The sequence below is a fragment of the Oncorhynchus nerka genome, linkage group LG4, assembly GCF_034236695.1.
Source record: "Oncorhynchus nerka isolate Pitt River linkage group LG4, Oner_Uvic_2.0, whole genome shotgun sequence".
Classification (NCBI taxonomy): Eukaryota; Metazoa; Chordata; class Actinopteri; order Salmoniformes; family Salmonidae; genus Oncorhynchus; species Oncorhynchus nerka.
The window spans coordinates 56,816,642-56,830,274 of record NC_088399.1 but is presented as its reverse complement, the minus strand read 5'-3'; the positions used below and the strand labels follow the sequence as shown (position 1 = coordinate 56,830,274).

The following is a 13,633-nucleotide window of genomic DNA, read 5'->3' as shown; positions in this document are numbered from 1 at the left end:
CCCCCTCTGTGTTGGTTTGAGAGGAGTCAGCTTCTGAATGACGGGCGACTGTGCGCCACCCGTTGTTCTTAATAATGCGTTCAAAGCACCAACTGGAAGATTGGTCTCTATCTAAAGCTTTCCGATATAAGTCGCTCTGGATAAGAGCGTCTGCTAAATGACTTAAATGTAATGTAATGTAGTTGATTAATCGATGTTGTCAAAAAGTCAGGATTAATAATGTTTACATAACTCGATTATCTTAATGACGACTACAATGTGAATTAGAGCATGTCAATTTGAAACACCTCCATTGGTAGTAAATATTCCCCAACTGCAGTGCTGTCCCGACTACTGTAATCCACTAATTACATTTAATTCCATCAGGGGAGTTAGTGGCACACACCATAATGGCCGACCCAAGAAAAGGCGTTTAAAGAAGACTCCCGTCTGCCGGTCACCCCCTCGTCCCTCTAATTGGGAGGGAGGGAGGGAGGGAGAGAGAGAGAGAGAGAGAGAGAGAGAGAGAGAGAGAGAACAAAAGAAAGAGAGAGAGAGAGAGAGAGAGAGAGAGAGAGAGAGAGAGAGAGAAAGAAAGAAAGAAAGAAAGAAAGAAAGAAAGAAAGAAAGAAAGAAAGAAAGAAAAAAAGAAAGAAAAAAAAAGAAAGAAAGAAAAAAAGAAGGAGAGAAGGAGTCACCTCAGCCAGAACATGAGGGTTGAGATAATGCAAATTATCCTAGGTGATGTGAAAAGCTTCAACCGGTCTTCCCTGGTGGATTCCCAAGTCAAAAATGGTGATTCATCCGATAGAATCCCATAAGATTCTCACAATCTTATAGGATTTTGTGTCACCTCTATCAGAATCCTATTGGTATCCTATTGGACAACTTTTTTCCTATTTGAAATGGAAAGTAATCCTATTGGGTCCTATAGGGTTCTCGATTTCCTATAGAATCCTATTGGAATTCTATTGGATCATGTGTTTTCCTATTGGGAATCAAAAGTAATCCTATTTGACCCTATATAATTCTGGAAATCCTATAGGATTTTCTATTACCTCTATCAGAATCATATTGGAATCCTATTGGAAATCAAAAGTAATCTGATTGGATCCAATAGGTTTTTGATAAATCTTGTAGGATTTTGTCACCCCAATCAGAATTCTATTAGAACATATTTTTCTTAAACAAACCCATAAAATTATACACTGAACAAAATTATAAATGCCACAGTAAAAGTACTGGTCCCATGTTTCATGGCCTGAAGTAAAAGATCCCAGAAATCTTCCATATGCACAAAAGCTTATTTCTTTCAAATTTTGTGCACAAATGTGTTTACATCCCTGTTAGTGAGCATTTTATCCTTTGTCAAAATAATCCACCTGTGACAGGTGTGCAATATCAAGAAGCTGATTAAACAGCATGATCATTACACACATTGTGCTGGGGAAAATAAAAGGCCACATGTAACCATGCCAGCCCAAGACCTCCACATCCGGCTTCTTCAACTGCGGGGATATGGAGGAGAATTTTTGTCTGTAATTAAGCCCTTTTGTGTTGAAAACACATTCTGATTGGCTGGGCCTGGCTCCCCAGTGGGCCGGCCTGGCTCCCAAGTGGATGGGCCTATGCCAGGTACCTTTAAGAGTGACCGATGATGTCACAGCAAGCACGAGCTCGTAAGTGTTAGCCTAACTCCCAAATTCAGCTTGCCAGCTGTGGCTGTGCAGAGAACCTCGGGTTTTCTAACATTATCGTTCTATTTATCCTTCACTGTGCTGTGAATAAATGCAAGAACCATGAGTACAGTATTGGTTTCCTTATGTTCCTGACAAAGTTGTCAATGTTTTTGTCATATTTTCGTCATTGTACATCATATTATGCTTTTTTATGCTAGCTAAAAAACGACTGTTAGCCATATTTTGCCTGTCAGCTGACTAGCTAGATAGCTAGCTAAGTTATAGCCATTTGTTTGTTGTTTTTGTTTTGAGTCACTGTATTGTTATAGCTGTTATATGTTTTATAGCAGTTATAATTTTTCTTGTTTGTTATTGATAAATATACAATATGTGTCTTATTACAGGCAAGTCCAATTTGTAAGTCGCTCTGGATAAGAGCGTCTGCTAAATGACTTAAATGTAAATGTAAGTCAACCCCATTTTCATGATTTCAGGTCATCAAAATAAGTCACATCACATCAAGTTTTTGGACTCATTCAGCAGTTTTTACCTAATAAGTAGAATACTATTGGAAATTAATGTTGAAAGTTCCAATAACATTTCTAAAACATAAGTTGAAAATGATGCTGCTGCTGCTTCCTGTTTACAATAACCTTTGATAAATAGCCCAATGTCAAAACACCATTTTGAAATGTCCAAATCAAAACAGTTTATGATATATTGAAATCATAAACAGAAAATGTACTACTTACACATACTGTACATGTGCCACAATTGAGTCTTTTTTTAAACGAGCACCTGCATATGCACCAAAACCCTGTTGACAAGTGGCATTGAATCACTCATATTGATCAGGCTGTTGAAACTAACACAACTCAAAACCCACATGGAAACTGGAAATATGATTTGCATCACGTGTTAGAGGAGAACCTGCTGAAGACAACCAGCTACATTTTGGAGTGATGCATTTTGATTTGGTGGTCGCCAAAACAGAAAGAAAAATGCAACACTTACAGTACCAGTCAAAAGTTTGGACACACCTACTTATTCAAGGGTTTTTATTGATTTGACTATTTTCTACATTGAAGAATAACAGTGAAGACATCAAATCTATGAACTAACACATATGGAATCATGTAGAAACCAAGAAAAGTGTTAAACAAATCAAAATATATTTTCTATTTGAGATTCTCCAAAGTAGCCACCCTTTGCCTTGATGACAGCTTTACACACTCTTGGCATTCTCTCAACCAGATTCACGAGGAATTCTTTTTCAACAGTCTTGAAGGAGTTCCCATATATGCTGAACACTTGTTGGCTGCTATTCTTTCACTCAACCATCTCAATTGAGTTGAGGTTGGGTGATTGTGGAGGCCAGGCCATCTGATGCAGCACTCCATCACTCTCCTTGGTCAAATAGCCCTTACACAGCCTGGAGGTGTGTTTTGGGTCATTGTCCTGTTGAAAAACAAATTATTGTCCAACTAAGCTCAAACCAGATGGGATGGCGTATCGCTGCAGAATGCTGTGGTAGGCATGCTGGTTAAGTGTGCTTTGAATTCTAAATAAATCACTGACAGCGTCACCATCAAATCACCCCCACACCTCCTCCTCCATGCTTCACGGTGGGAACCACTCATGCAGATATCATCCATTCATCTACTCTGCGTCTCACAAAGACATGGCGGTTGATACCAAAAATCTCAAAAAAGGACAGATTTCCACCGGTCTAATATCAATTGCTCGTGTTTCTTGGACCAAGCAAGTCTCTTCTTATTATTGGTGTCCTTTAGTTGTGGTTTCTTTGTAGCAATTCGACCATGAAGGCCTGATTCACGCAGTCTCCTTTGAACAGTTGATGTTGAGATGTGTCTGTTACTTGAACTCTGTGAAGCATTTATTTGAGCTGCAATCTGAGGTGCAGTTAACTCTAATGAACTTATCCTCTGCAGCAGAGGTAACTCTGGGTATTCCTTTCCTCATGAGAGCCAGTTTCATTATAGCGCTTGATGGTTTTTGCGACTGCACTTTAAGAAACTTTCGGATTGACTGACCTTCATGTCTTAAAGTAATGATGGCCTGTCGTTTCTCTTTGCTTATTTGAGCTGTTCTGGCCATACTATGGACTTGGTCTTTTACCAAATAGGGCTATCTTCTGTATACCACCCCTTCATTGTCACAACACAACTGTGTCACTTTCGTCGTATACATAATGAGTGGACCAAGGCGCAGCGTGAGTAGAGTTCCACATATTTATTAAAGTGAACCTTTAAAAACCAACAAAGAATAAACTAAACGTGCAGTTCGTAGTGCACATAGCACTAAACCAAAACAAAACCCCACAAACGCAGGTGGGAAAAGGACCACACTAAGTATGATCCCCAATTACAGGCAGCAATCATCAGCTGCCTCCAATTGGGAACAATACTCACACCAATATAGAAACTCAAGACTAGAACACCCCTAGTCACGCTCTGACCTATTGCACCATAAAGAACCCCAAGGGCTCTCTATGGTCAGGGCGTGACAGTACCCCCTAAAGGTGCGGACTCTGACCGCAAAACCTGAACCTGGATGGGGAAGGTTAGGGTGGGCAACTAGCGTCGGTGGTGGCTCCGGTGCAGGACATAGCCCCCGCCCAGACCGCAGATCTGACCCTGAAGCCTGGCTGAACGCCGTTCCCGGACTGGGCACCGGCACAGAGGAAGGCTCCGGCCATGGAGCGGGACTGGACGCCGTGCCTGGACTGGGCACCGGCGCAGAGGAAGGCTCTGGCCATGGAGTGGGACTCGACGCCGTGCCTGGACACCGGCGCAGAGGAAGGCTCCGGCCATGGCATCGGCGTGGGAAGCTCCGGACCGTTGACTGTCGCTGGAAGCTCCGGACTGTACACACGCACTGGTGGATGAGTGCGGGGAGCCGGCACAGGACGTACCGGGCTGGGGAGGAGCACTGGAGGCCTGGTGCGTGGAGCCGGCACATGTGGCACCGGACTAATGACACGCTCTTCAGTGTGAGTGTGGAGAGCCGGCACAGGACGTACCGGGCTGGGGAGGTACACTGGAGGCCTGGTGCGTGGAGCCGGCACAGGTGGCACCGGACTGATTACACGCTCTTCAGGGCGAATGCCATGCAGAATACACCTAACCAACATCTCTCTCCGATCTCCATTGACTCCCCGACGGTCTCTGGCTCTCTCCTCGGCTCGACCCACAGCCCCTTGTACCCCACCCCCAAAAATGATTGGGGTTTCTGTGGCCGTGGACCCCGGCGTCGTCGCTGTCCTCCTATACTCATTGGCGACTCCCGCCAAGGAAGGGTCTCGCATCCACCCATTATTTCCTCCCATGTCCAGCTCTCCTTTACCTCCATGGTATGCTGCTTGGTCCTGTAGTGGTGGGATATTCTGTCACGTTCGTTGTATACATAATGAGCAGACCAAGGCGCAGCGTGAGTAGAGTTACACATATTTATTAAAGTGAACCTTAAAAAACAAAGAATAAACGAACGTGCAGTTCGTAGCGCACATGACTCTGAGCCAAAACAAAACAATATATCCCACAAACGTAGGTGGGAAAAGGACCACACTAAGTATGATCCCCAATTAGAGGCAGCGATCATCAGCTGCCTCCAATTGGGAACCATACTCACACCAATATAGAAATTCAAGACTTAGAACACCCCCTAGTCACTCTCTGACCTATTGCACCATAGAGAACCCCAACGGCTCTCTATGGTCAGGGCGTGACAGTACCCCCCTCCTCAAAGGTTCTATTGACCCCTCCCTTTTGTAACAAGCCATCATATCTTGTCAGTCCACTAGGGACTTTTATCGCATGTAAGTGTTTGTGTGTGTGTAATCTGTGTTATTATTTAGGTAGTTAGTATATAAATAATTAAGCCAATTGGTGTATTGCTGATTCATCAATAAGGTTAGGGTTCTTGCAGATATCAAGGAGTATGTGACGTTCAGAATGAGACTGATATGAAGTAATGATTTAATAAGTGACTGTTACTGATGTAAGAGATATCTATATATCTTTAGAGTTTAAGTCGGGAGATAGTAACTCATTAAACAACATTTTCCCGTGGTACCCCAAATTCCTAATGAGTTAATTGTTATATGATTCATTTAATTGAGTAACAATTAAACATAGTTGATAAAATAAATAAGTCACCAGATTAATGATAGTCAAGTCAAGACAGTGTTGTTTCATAGATTTGATGTCTTCACTATTATTATTCTTCAATGTCAAAAATAGTAAAATAAATAAAAACCCTTGAATAAGTAGGTGTGTCCAAACTTTTGACTGGTACTGGTAAGTGTTGCATTTTTCTTTCCGTTTTGGCGACCACCAAATCAAAATGCATCACTCCAAAATGTAGCTGGTTGAAATCAGTAGAATGAGACGGGAGAGTCGGATTACACGTCCTGTTCAAACTAACCACACGGAATCTGGGAATAACAGTCCAATAGAACCGTGTCCAAAATCTGATATGGTTTTTCTACTGGATTCTTGTATTGGAATCCTATAGGATAAAATCCTATACGATAGGTTCCAAAATCTGATAGTATTTTCTCTTGGATTTAAAAAAAACTTTCCCAGTTTAGACAGTGGAGGAATCATGCATGAGAGAATAGCCTACATCTCGCAAACTCAACTCTTAACCTTGAAGTCAGTTCCACTGCTTTTTTTAATTGTTCCCCTCTAATCAGGGACTGATTGAGACCTGGGACACCAGATGGGTGTAATTCACTATCAGGTAGAACAGACAACCAGCAGGCTCTGAACTTCGTAGGGTAAGAGTTGAATAGTCCTGGCCAACATCAATGGTAAGAGCCTAAATCAAACTTAAATTAACTCTAAAAAATAATGAGAAAAAATGACAATAGGAAAAAAATGCATTATGACTTGTATTTATTGAGACATTTTGTTTTAGTTGCTTATAATTTGTTCCAGTGTAACAAAGAACTTGTGTTGGTACAAAACTGATGAAAATATGGCATCACATTAACAGTTTGCTCTAAGGTAGTTTCACCTATATATTATCTTATTAAAATAATTAATGTAGTTAAAAATACTGTAATTAGACCAATATAAAATAATTAAACAATGAATACCTTATCCTCTCCTATAATCCATGCTCACAGTTGGAATTAGAAGGAATGCAGCTATTCAAGTAATTATACATTGATTTACTGCAACACAAAGGATATAAAAACAATGATGATGGAGAGAAAAGGATAAGACAAAGACACCCTCAAAATGTGACAGAATGTGTGTGGGGAAATAGGAAAGGAACAGGACAAATACAACAAAATGAAAGACAACAGCAAAATGTAGCACTGACATAATCCAATTTTGAAAATAATACAGTGTGGAACAGCAGTTGGCACATATAATTAGAATACTAGAATGACCATGAACCTTATGATGGGATATAGGTCAGCCATTTGTGTCAGGAAGTTGGTCAACCATGGTTTGCCAGTGAAGTGATAAGACAGTGTAAAAAAAAAAAATTTTGAATAATTTATCTGCACTGTGCTTGTTAGCTAGCTAGCCAGACAGTTTTAGCAGAATGATTTCCCCCCTCAAATTAACTGCCAATATGCCAACATCCCACAGCCATACACTGGCTGAAATCAGTTGATGATAGGACTTAGACAAGTTGTAAACTGATATTGTATCATATAATAGAACTCACAGCTTCCCAAGGAGGCATTTATGGTCTGTTTACATATATTTTAGAGGCTATTTATACAGAAAATGTGTAGGAAACCTGTATAAACAGAATTTTTAATTATGACAATATTTTAGGTTGACAATAATTCTATCACACAATTTCTTATGTCATATGCCTTACTTTTAGGATTGTACCTCTAATGCCATTCATTCCAGTTAGACTGGGTTGGATTTCTCCCTGACCAATATGGCTGCCATTTCTGGAAGTTTGACAGTTTGTGACAGAGATCCTATTAAATTACTAGAAGGGCTATGAGTTAGCACTTGGGGGTGGAATGTAAAATGTAATGTTATGTTCATAGGCTATATAAAAATATACTCTTTTAGATAAAAAAAAATATATATATATATATATATATATTCGGAGTAATTACTTACAAATACATTGATGTTAAAAGCTATGCCTAAATGCTTGGTGGCATATTTACAGACGTTCTGAATCTTAACATTTTCTAAAATCAACAGTGTTACCCCTACCAAGTGAAGTTAACAAACTGCAGTGTGTACTTTTGTCAATTGCTGTGTGCAGCCACACAAACATCCCATCTGATCCCATTCATGTATGTGTAGTAATAAAGCTCACCAGCTTGTAGTCCCCCAAAAACAGAAATTAGTTACCTTTAGTTCATTCAGCCATTCCTATAAGGGAAATTAATGGGGAAAGAATGGGGTTTTGGGATAAACACCAGAAATAAAGTCTGAGGTTAACACAGGCTTAGAAGATCTTATATATTTTGTTCTATGAGATAACCAGAGTTGGGGTCAATTCCATTTCAATTCCAGTCAACTCAAAAAGTACAATGAAATCCTCACGCCAATTCTCTTCCAATGCTTTTCAATTCGGAAAATTTTGAGTGGAAATTGGAATTTATGTGCTTGTTTTGATTACATGAAATGCTTCAAATTAACCAAAATTGACATCAGCTGATGAAGACGATCTAATAGAACAAAACCTATAAGAACTCCTAAACCTGTGTTTACCACAGAACTTATTTTCGGAGTTGAGACAAAAAAAACATTAATTTCCCCATAGGCTTTGACCAACGAGCTATGGCGGAGTTAGTGATATCAAAAAGATGCCATTACTATTGCTCTCAATAGTAACCAGGTTTCCATCCAACCTTTTCATGCGAGAAAAGTCCACGCCATATAACGCAATTTTTTGTGTGAGAATACCATCAGTAGAGTTTAAAATGCGATGGAAACCCATTTAACTTTCTTTTTAAAAATTACAAATATTCTGTACATCGGAATTTAACCGCAAAAGTAATTTAATCCCCAACAAGTCAATTTAACGGAAACATCTTTGGCGGGAAAATGTGCATATTAGAATATTCTTATGTTTTGGCAATTGGATGGAAACCTAGCTTACAACACCCATGACTTCAATTCACTCTTGCTTGTGGTTGTCATTGTTCTGAGCAGTGCCATCCTGTGGCAAAGAGAAGAGCCGCAGTTTGCTATGCAGCTGGACACTGAGGTATGCACAGTCCTGTGTATCCAGGGAGTGAGCCAGGGCCAGGTAGGCCGACAGACTCCCCGCCAGCAGCAGCCTGTCCAGGGGCAGGGCAGGGAGGAGCCACAGCACCACAGCCAGCTCCACACACACGGGGTGACGCAGGTGGGCGAAGAGACGCTGAGCCCGGGGGGACTTGAGAGCCAGAGGATCTCCCAAACCAAGGCACTCATAATAAACCTGAGAGGGATGGAAGAGGGAGACCGGGAGAAAGGGATAAATTACTTATTGCAGATATTATACCAGTTATTATTTACATTTCATCAGAAGGATATTCTTAATCATTCTATTGCTGACTAATTATAGCTTTGGCATCACATCAATGATCAATGATCAAATGTGATGCATGAAAATGCTTTGGTGTAACCAGTGTGAAAGTGAACAGTATCACTTCCTCCACTGTCCCTGTCCCCTAACTGGCCTCAAACTAGTGGTCCTCTGATCGCAATCACGTGACTGCAATCTTACTCTGTTACAGCTGCATGGGTTTACTTCACCTGCTTGATGCCCAGTAGTTCAGGATAGTCAAAGATCAGCAGTATACTGCAGATGATGGACCAGCAGAGGAAGTGCAGGGTGAAACAGAGCAGGGGGAACCAGGTATTCCATGGGGCATTACGTACTGACCACAGACAGGGAGCCTCCGTCACAGGCTGCCAGTAATGCATCAATATCTAGAACAGGGACAAGACAGTGAAGTAGGACAGCAAAAGGGGTATTTAAATGTTGAATTGTATCATTTTTTTAAGACCATAAGATTTTATAAATGAAAGTGTGTGTGTGTGTGTGTGTGTGTGTTACCTGGAGAGCCATAGCAGTGGTGGAGCAGTACATGGCCCGGTTCAGTACCCCCAGGACAGACTGACAGGCCTGCTTGACTGGAGCCCAGGCCAATAGGCTGTGCTGGACAATAAAAAGAGCCAGAAGCCCCAGATCCACAACCACAGACTTGAGAACAGAGCTGTCCCGCAAAGCTACAGACCATGGTACAGAGTCTATATAAAGTATAGAAATATGGACAGAGGGATACGATAAGTATATGGTGTGGTAGGTTAGGTGTTGGTGATTATCAGTACAAGACAACAACAAAGTCTTGGAGCAAAGTATAATGATGAATTCCCATTGTTGAAGTGATCTTGTTAGTCAGAGGGTACCAGTCTTGGCCCTGTTTCTCAAAAGCATTGGTTCTAACAATGAACATAGCCTTAACCTCTAAGAGATCAGTGTCCTTATATTTTACCTTTATTTAATTAGGCAAGTCAGTTAAGAACAAATTCTTATTTTCAATGACGGCCTGGGAACAGTGGGTTAACTGCCTTGTTCATGTGCAGAACGACAGATTTGTACCTTGTCACCTTTCGGTTACTAGTCCAACACTGCCCCATTTATTTATTGAGATACCGGGACGCTTTTTGCTAAGGTGCGCTAATGTGACTAGAATGACGTTGTAAGTAACAGCAAACTTCCCAGGACATAGACATATCTTATATGGGCAGAAAGATTAACAAGAATTTAAGCTAACTGCACTATCCAAGTATCTATTACAGTGAAAAAATACCATGCTATTGTTTGAGGAGAGTTCACAAAAACAAAAAAAAACGTTTATCACAGCAACTGGTTTGATACATTCACCTCCGAAGGTAAATTATGTACTTACATTCAGTAATCTTGCTCTGATTTGTCATCCCGAGGGTCCCAGGGATAAAATGTAGCATAGTTTTGTTTGATAAAATCTTTTGTTATAGTCAAATGTATGAACTGGGTTCTACAATTTGAACCCCTGTTGTCTCTTGCTCCACACTCACCCCGCCCGGCCATCTAGATGTGTGAAAGTTAGTGTATGAGCTAATGATCCACCATGTATGACATTCCTGGTAGTGTGTAAACTTACAAAAATGATATGGTAATACAAAATGTATGTTCTCTATAGTTATGTACTTGAAAATGTATAAATTGACCAATTCGGCACAGTCGGGCAGACTTCATAGAAAATATTGTGCAGTATTGCAATGCTTCACTGAATCAATCTGAAACTTTGCACACACACTGCTGCCATCTAGTGGCCAAAATCTAAATTGTGCCTAGACTCCAATATTATATTATCAGCATGTTTTATTGTTTGCATTATCTTTTACCAGATCTAAATGTTTTATATTCGCCTACATTCATTTCACATTTCTAAAAACTTCTAAGTGTTTCCTTTCAAATGGGATATAAGAATATGCATATCCTTGCTTCAGGTCCTGAGCTACAGCCAGTTAGATTTGGGTATGTCATTTTAGGTGAAAATTGAAGACAAAAAAAAAAGTCCGATCTTTAAGGTAAGATGCTTTTGGGAAACCGGACCATGTTCAGCTAACATTGTTTTGCACAGACACATTAACGTTACATCACAGCGTTCGATTTCGACTGCAGTACTTTTTTCTACGGTCTCGGTTCCAGGTCCAAAAGTATTGTCATGAAGCAGGCAGGGAGCAGGTCTCGAACCCTCGACCTTCTAGCCCGAGGTCGATTTCCGCGCGCATAAACGCAGGATCGTTACACTACTCCCTCCTTTCAAAGAGCGCTAGCTTGCGACTCTACGTCTTAGAGGAACGCGCACCGTCGTGGATGCAAGGTCCGATCACTTCTGACACCAATGTAATGAAACAGCAGGGAGCAGGTCTCGAACCCTCGACCTTCGAAACCGAGGTCCGGCGCGCTATCGACTGTGCCGCAAAAGCATGCTCGTTGCGCTTATAAACCCAGGTTCGTTACACTATTTATTGAGATGAATGAACCATTCAAAAAAAACATTCTAACTTGCTACTGAAACAATACATCCGGAAGTTGCAACAGCTGTGAACCGTTTGTATAGTTTGAGACTAGAATGTGCTACTTTTCTTGATGAACACACAACCCTTTGCCAAAGAGCCAGGAAACATACCTTGACACAGTGGCGACTCTCCAGTGATGTTATGATATATCGCTCGAAATGAGATGAAACGAACAAAGTCTGCACCGGTTATAAAAACGAAGACAAAGTTTAACAGCGCCAAGATGCAAAGGGTCATACCACGAGCAGTGACTGACGCCATTTCAATATGGACTTTTTCCTGATTTTAGGCAGAAAGAACGAGAGGCGTCGCCTCTTCCTCTCTGATCAGTGCTGTGCGGGATCCTTGGGACGTAAGTTTAACCGTAACCATAGCGTTTACCTGTCCGTCCCAAGGATCTCAGATAGCACTGACCCTGCTGCATTAGCAAAAATGTTCACTACTGTCGGTAGTTTCTTCCGGGAGGTGAGCGGTGGGGACAAATATTAACGCTCGATGTCGCTGTTAACCTGAGTGAGACTTGAAGAGTAGAGACCTGGGTTCGGAATCCCACGAGGATGTAAAGAACTTTAATTTGACTTACTCAATGCTGATATAGTACCTAACTGTCCAATAAATGAGACACCTTCTTACTTTGTGCTTTTTATATATATATTATGATACACATTAAAGCCTCACAAATTGGACAGAAAAATCAACACATGATTGATTTTGCACATCACAATATCAAATGTATATAAAAGGAAGCCCAGCTCAGCATCTCGTGGTACACCGCTCTGATTATCATGTGTAGGTTAATCTCCCAATCAAACCTCAAATCAACATCACAGTGATAGCACTCCACATGGTACGTCTGTCCAAGGCCACTACCTGAACGGACTCTCTTGAGCCCTAAGGGAAGACAGATATACAGACAGAGGTCCAGATCCTTCTCTGGACAGACAACTCATTATTAACACATGCACCATTTAGCAAAATAGCCTTATATCATAGCCTGTATCTCAGTCTGTTTGGATCTGCTCAGAAACAACTGGCACCCAGGCTATTATGCCATGCTTTTAGTTAGAACCTGCTCAAACATTCAAAAGCAAGATATCATAGCTAACCTCAGATGGCAGAATTGTCTGGCCACAAGTTGCACAGCAAGGTGCCACAAGCCTGAGAATAAAAGGACAAGATGTAAATGAAATAGAGAAATGTGATTGACTCAATTGTGGTAATAGTTTAATCATTATTGCTATGCTGTATAAAGGTGTGTCTGTAACAGGGTGTTGATGTTGATTTAAGGGTGTGTGAAGGTCTTGCTCATTGTGTTGGAGTAGTAATGCAATCAAACTCACCTGTGGTAGTCTCTGATACAGTAAACCTTTTCTTTTATTAAACATCCATAGGCATTACAGAATTCTGGAGTACTTTCAAAGTAATTGAAAAATAGCGTATATTTAATCAAATTCTCATAACAAGAGACAGTACTTGATTAACTAATTGAATACGTTTGAATATACTGAATGTCCTTTGCATAACAATTAAGAAGCAGAACCACACCCTTAACTGATATCTGATTTAAAGACATTGAGATGCTTACCAGGAAGTCATCTTCACAAAATATTATTTTTGACATGTAGTAAAATGGCCTGCCTTTTAGCGTTTGACCTAAACATGAAAGAGAGTTCAAATGAGGGATAGTGAGAGAGTGTGGGGTGGGATAAAGACTATTCCAGTCGGAATAGTCACAACTATAACCAAAACACAGCTGAATTAAAACAGGGAAGGCTGTTAATGAAATTACATTTGTTTTTTTGTGTGCATGTTTGTGTGTAGAATAGATGCATGACATGTACTGCAAGCACTGCAGGTGAAACAGGTGTCATGGTATAGCTTTCCCATTGCCTGGCAAGC

General features: G+C 40.8%; 1 protein-coding gene across 1 annotated transcript; it reads right to left on the bottom strand.

Moving 5' to 3' along the window:
* Positions 1 to 6,560: 6,560 nt before the first annotated feature.
* On the bottom strand, positions 6,561 to 12,097 carry nrm (nurim). The gene is made up of 4 exons (XM_029657916.2): positions 11,845 to 12,097; positions 9,720 to 9,913; positions 9,416 to 9,592; positions 6,561 to 9,098 (listed from the first exon to the last, which is right to left on the bottom strand). The coding sequence occupies exons 1-4, from the start codon at positions 11,993 to 11,995 to the stop codon at positions 8,793 to 8,795; spliced, it is 828 nt and encodes a 275-aa protein (XP_029513776.2). The 5' UTR covers positions 11,996 to 12,097; the 3' UTR covers positions 6,561 to 8,792.
* Between the last annotated feature and the right edge of the window lie 1,536 nt (positions 12,098 to 13,633).

Excerpts from the sequence above, each read along its gene's own strand:
- nrm (XM_029657916.2), bottom strand. The coding sequence starts at position 11,995 with ATGGCGTCAGTCACTGCTCGTGGTATGACCCTTTGCATCTTGGCGCTG. Across the intron at positions 9,914-11,844 it reads AGAGTCGCCACTGTGTCAAG|ACTCTGTACCATGGTCTGTA; the intron begins GTATGTTTCCTG and ends TACTTTATATAG. Across the intron at positions 9,099-9,415 it reads AACTACTGGGCATCAAGCAG|GTTTATTATGAGTGCCTTGG; the intron begins GTGAAGTAAACC and ends CATCCCTCTCAG.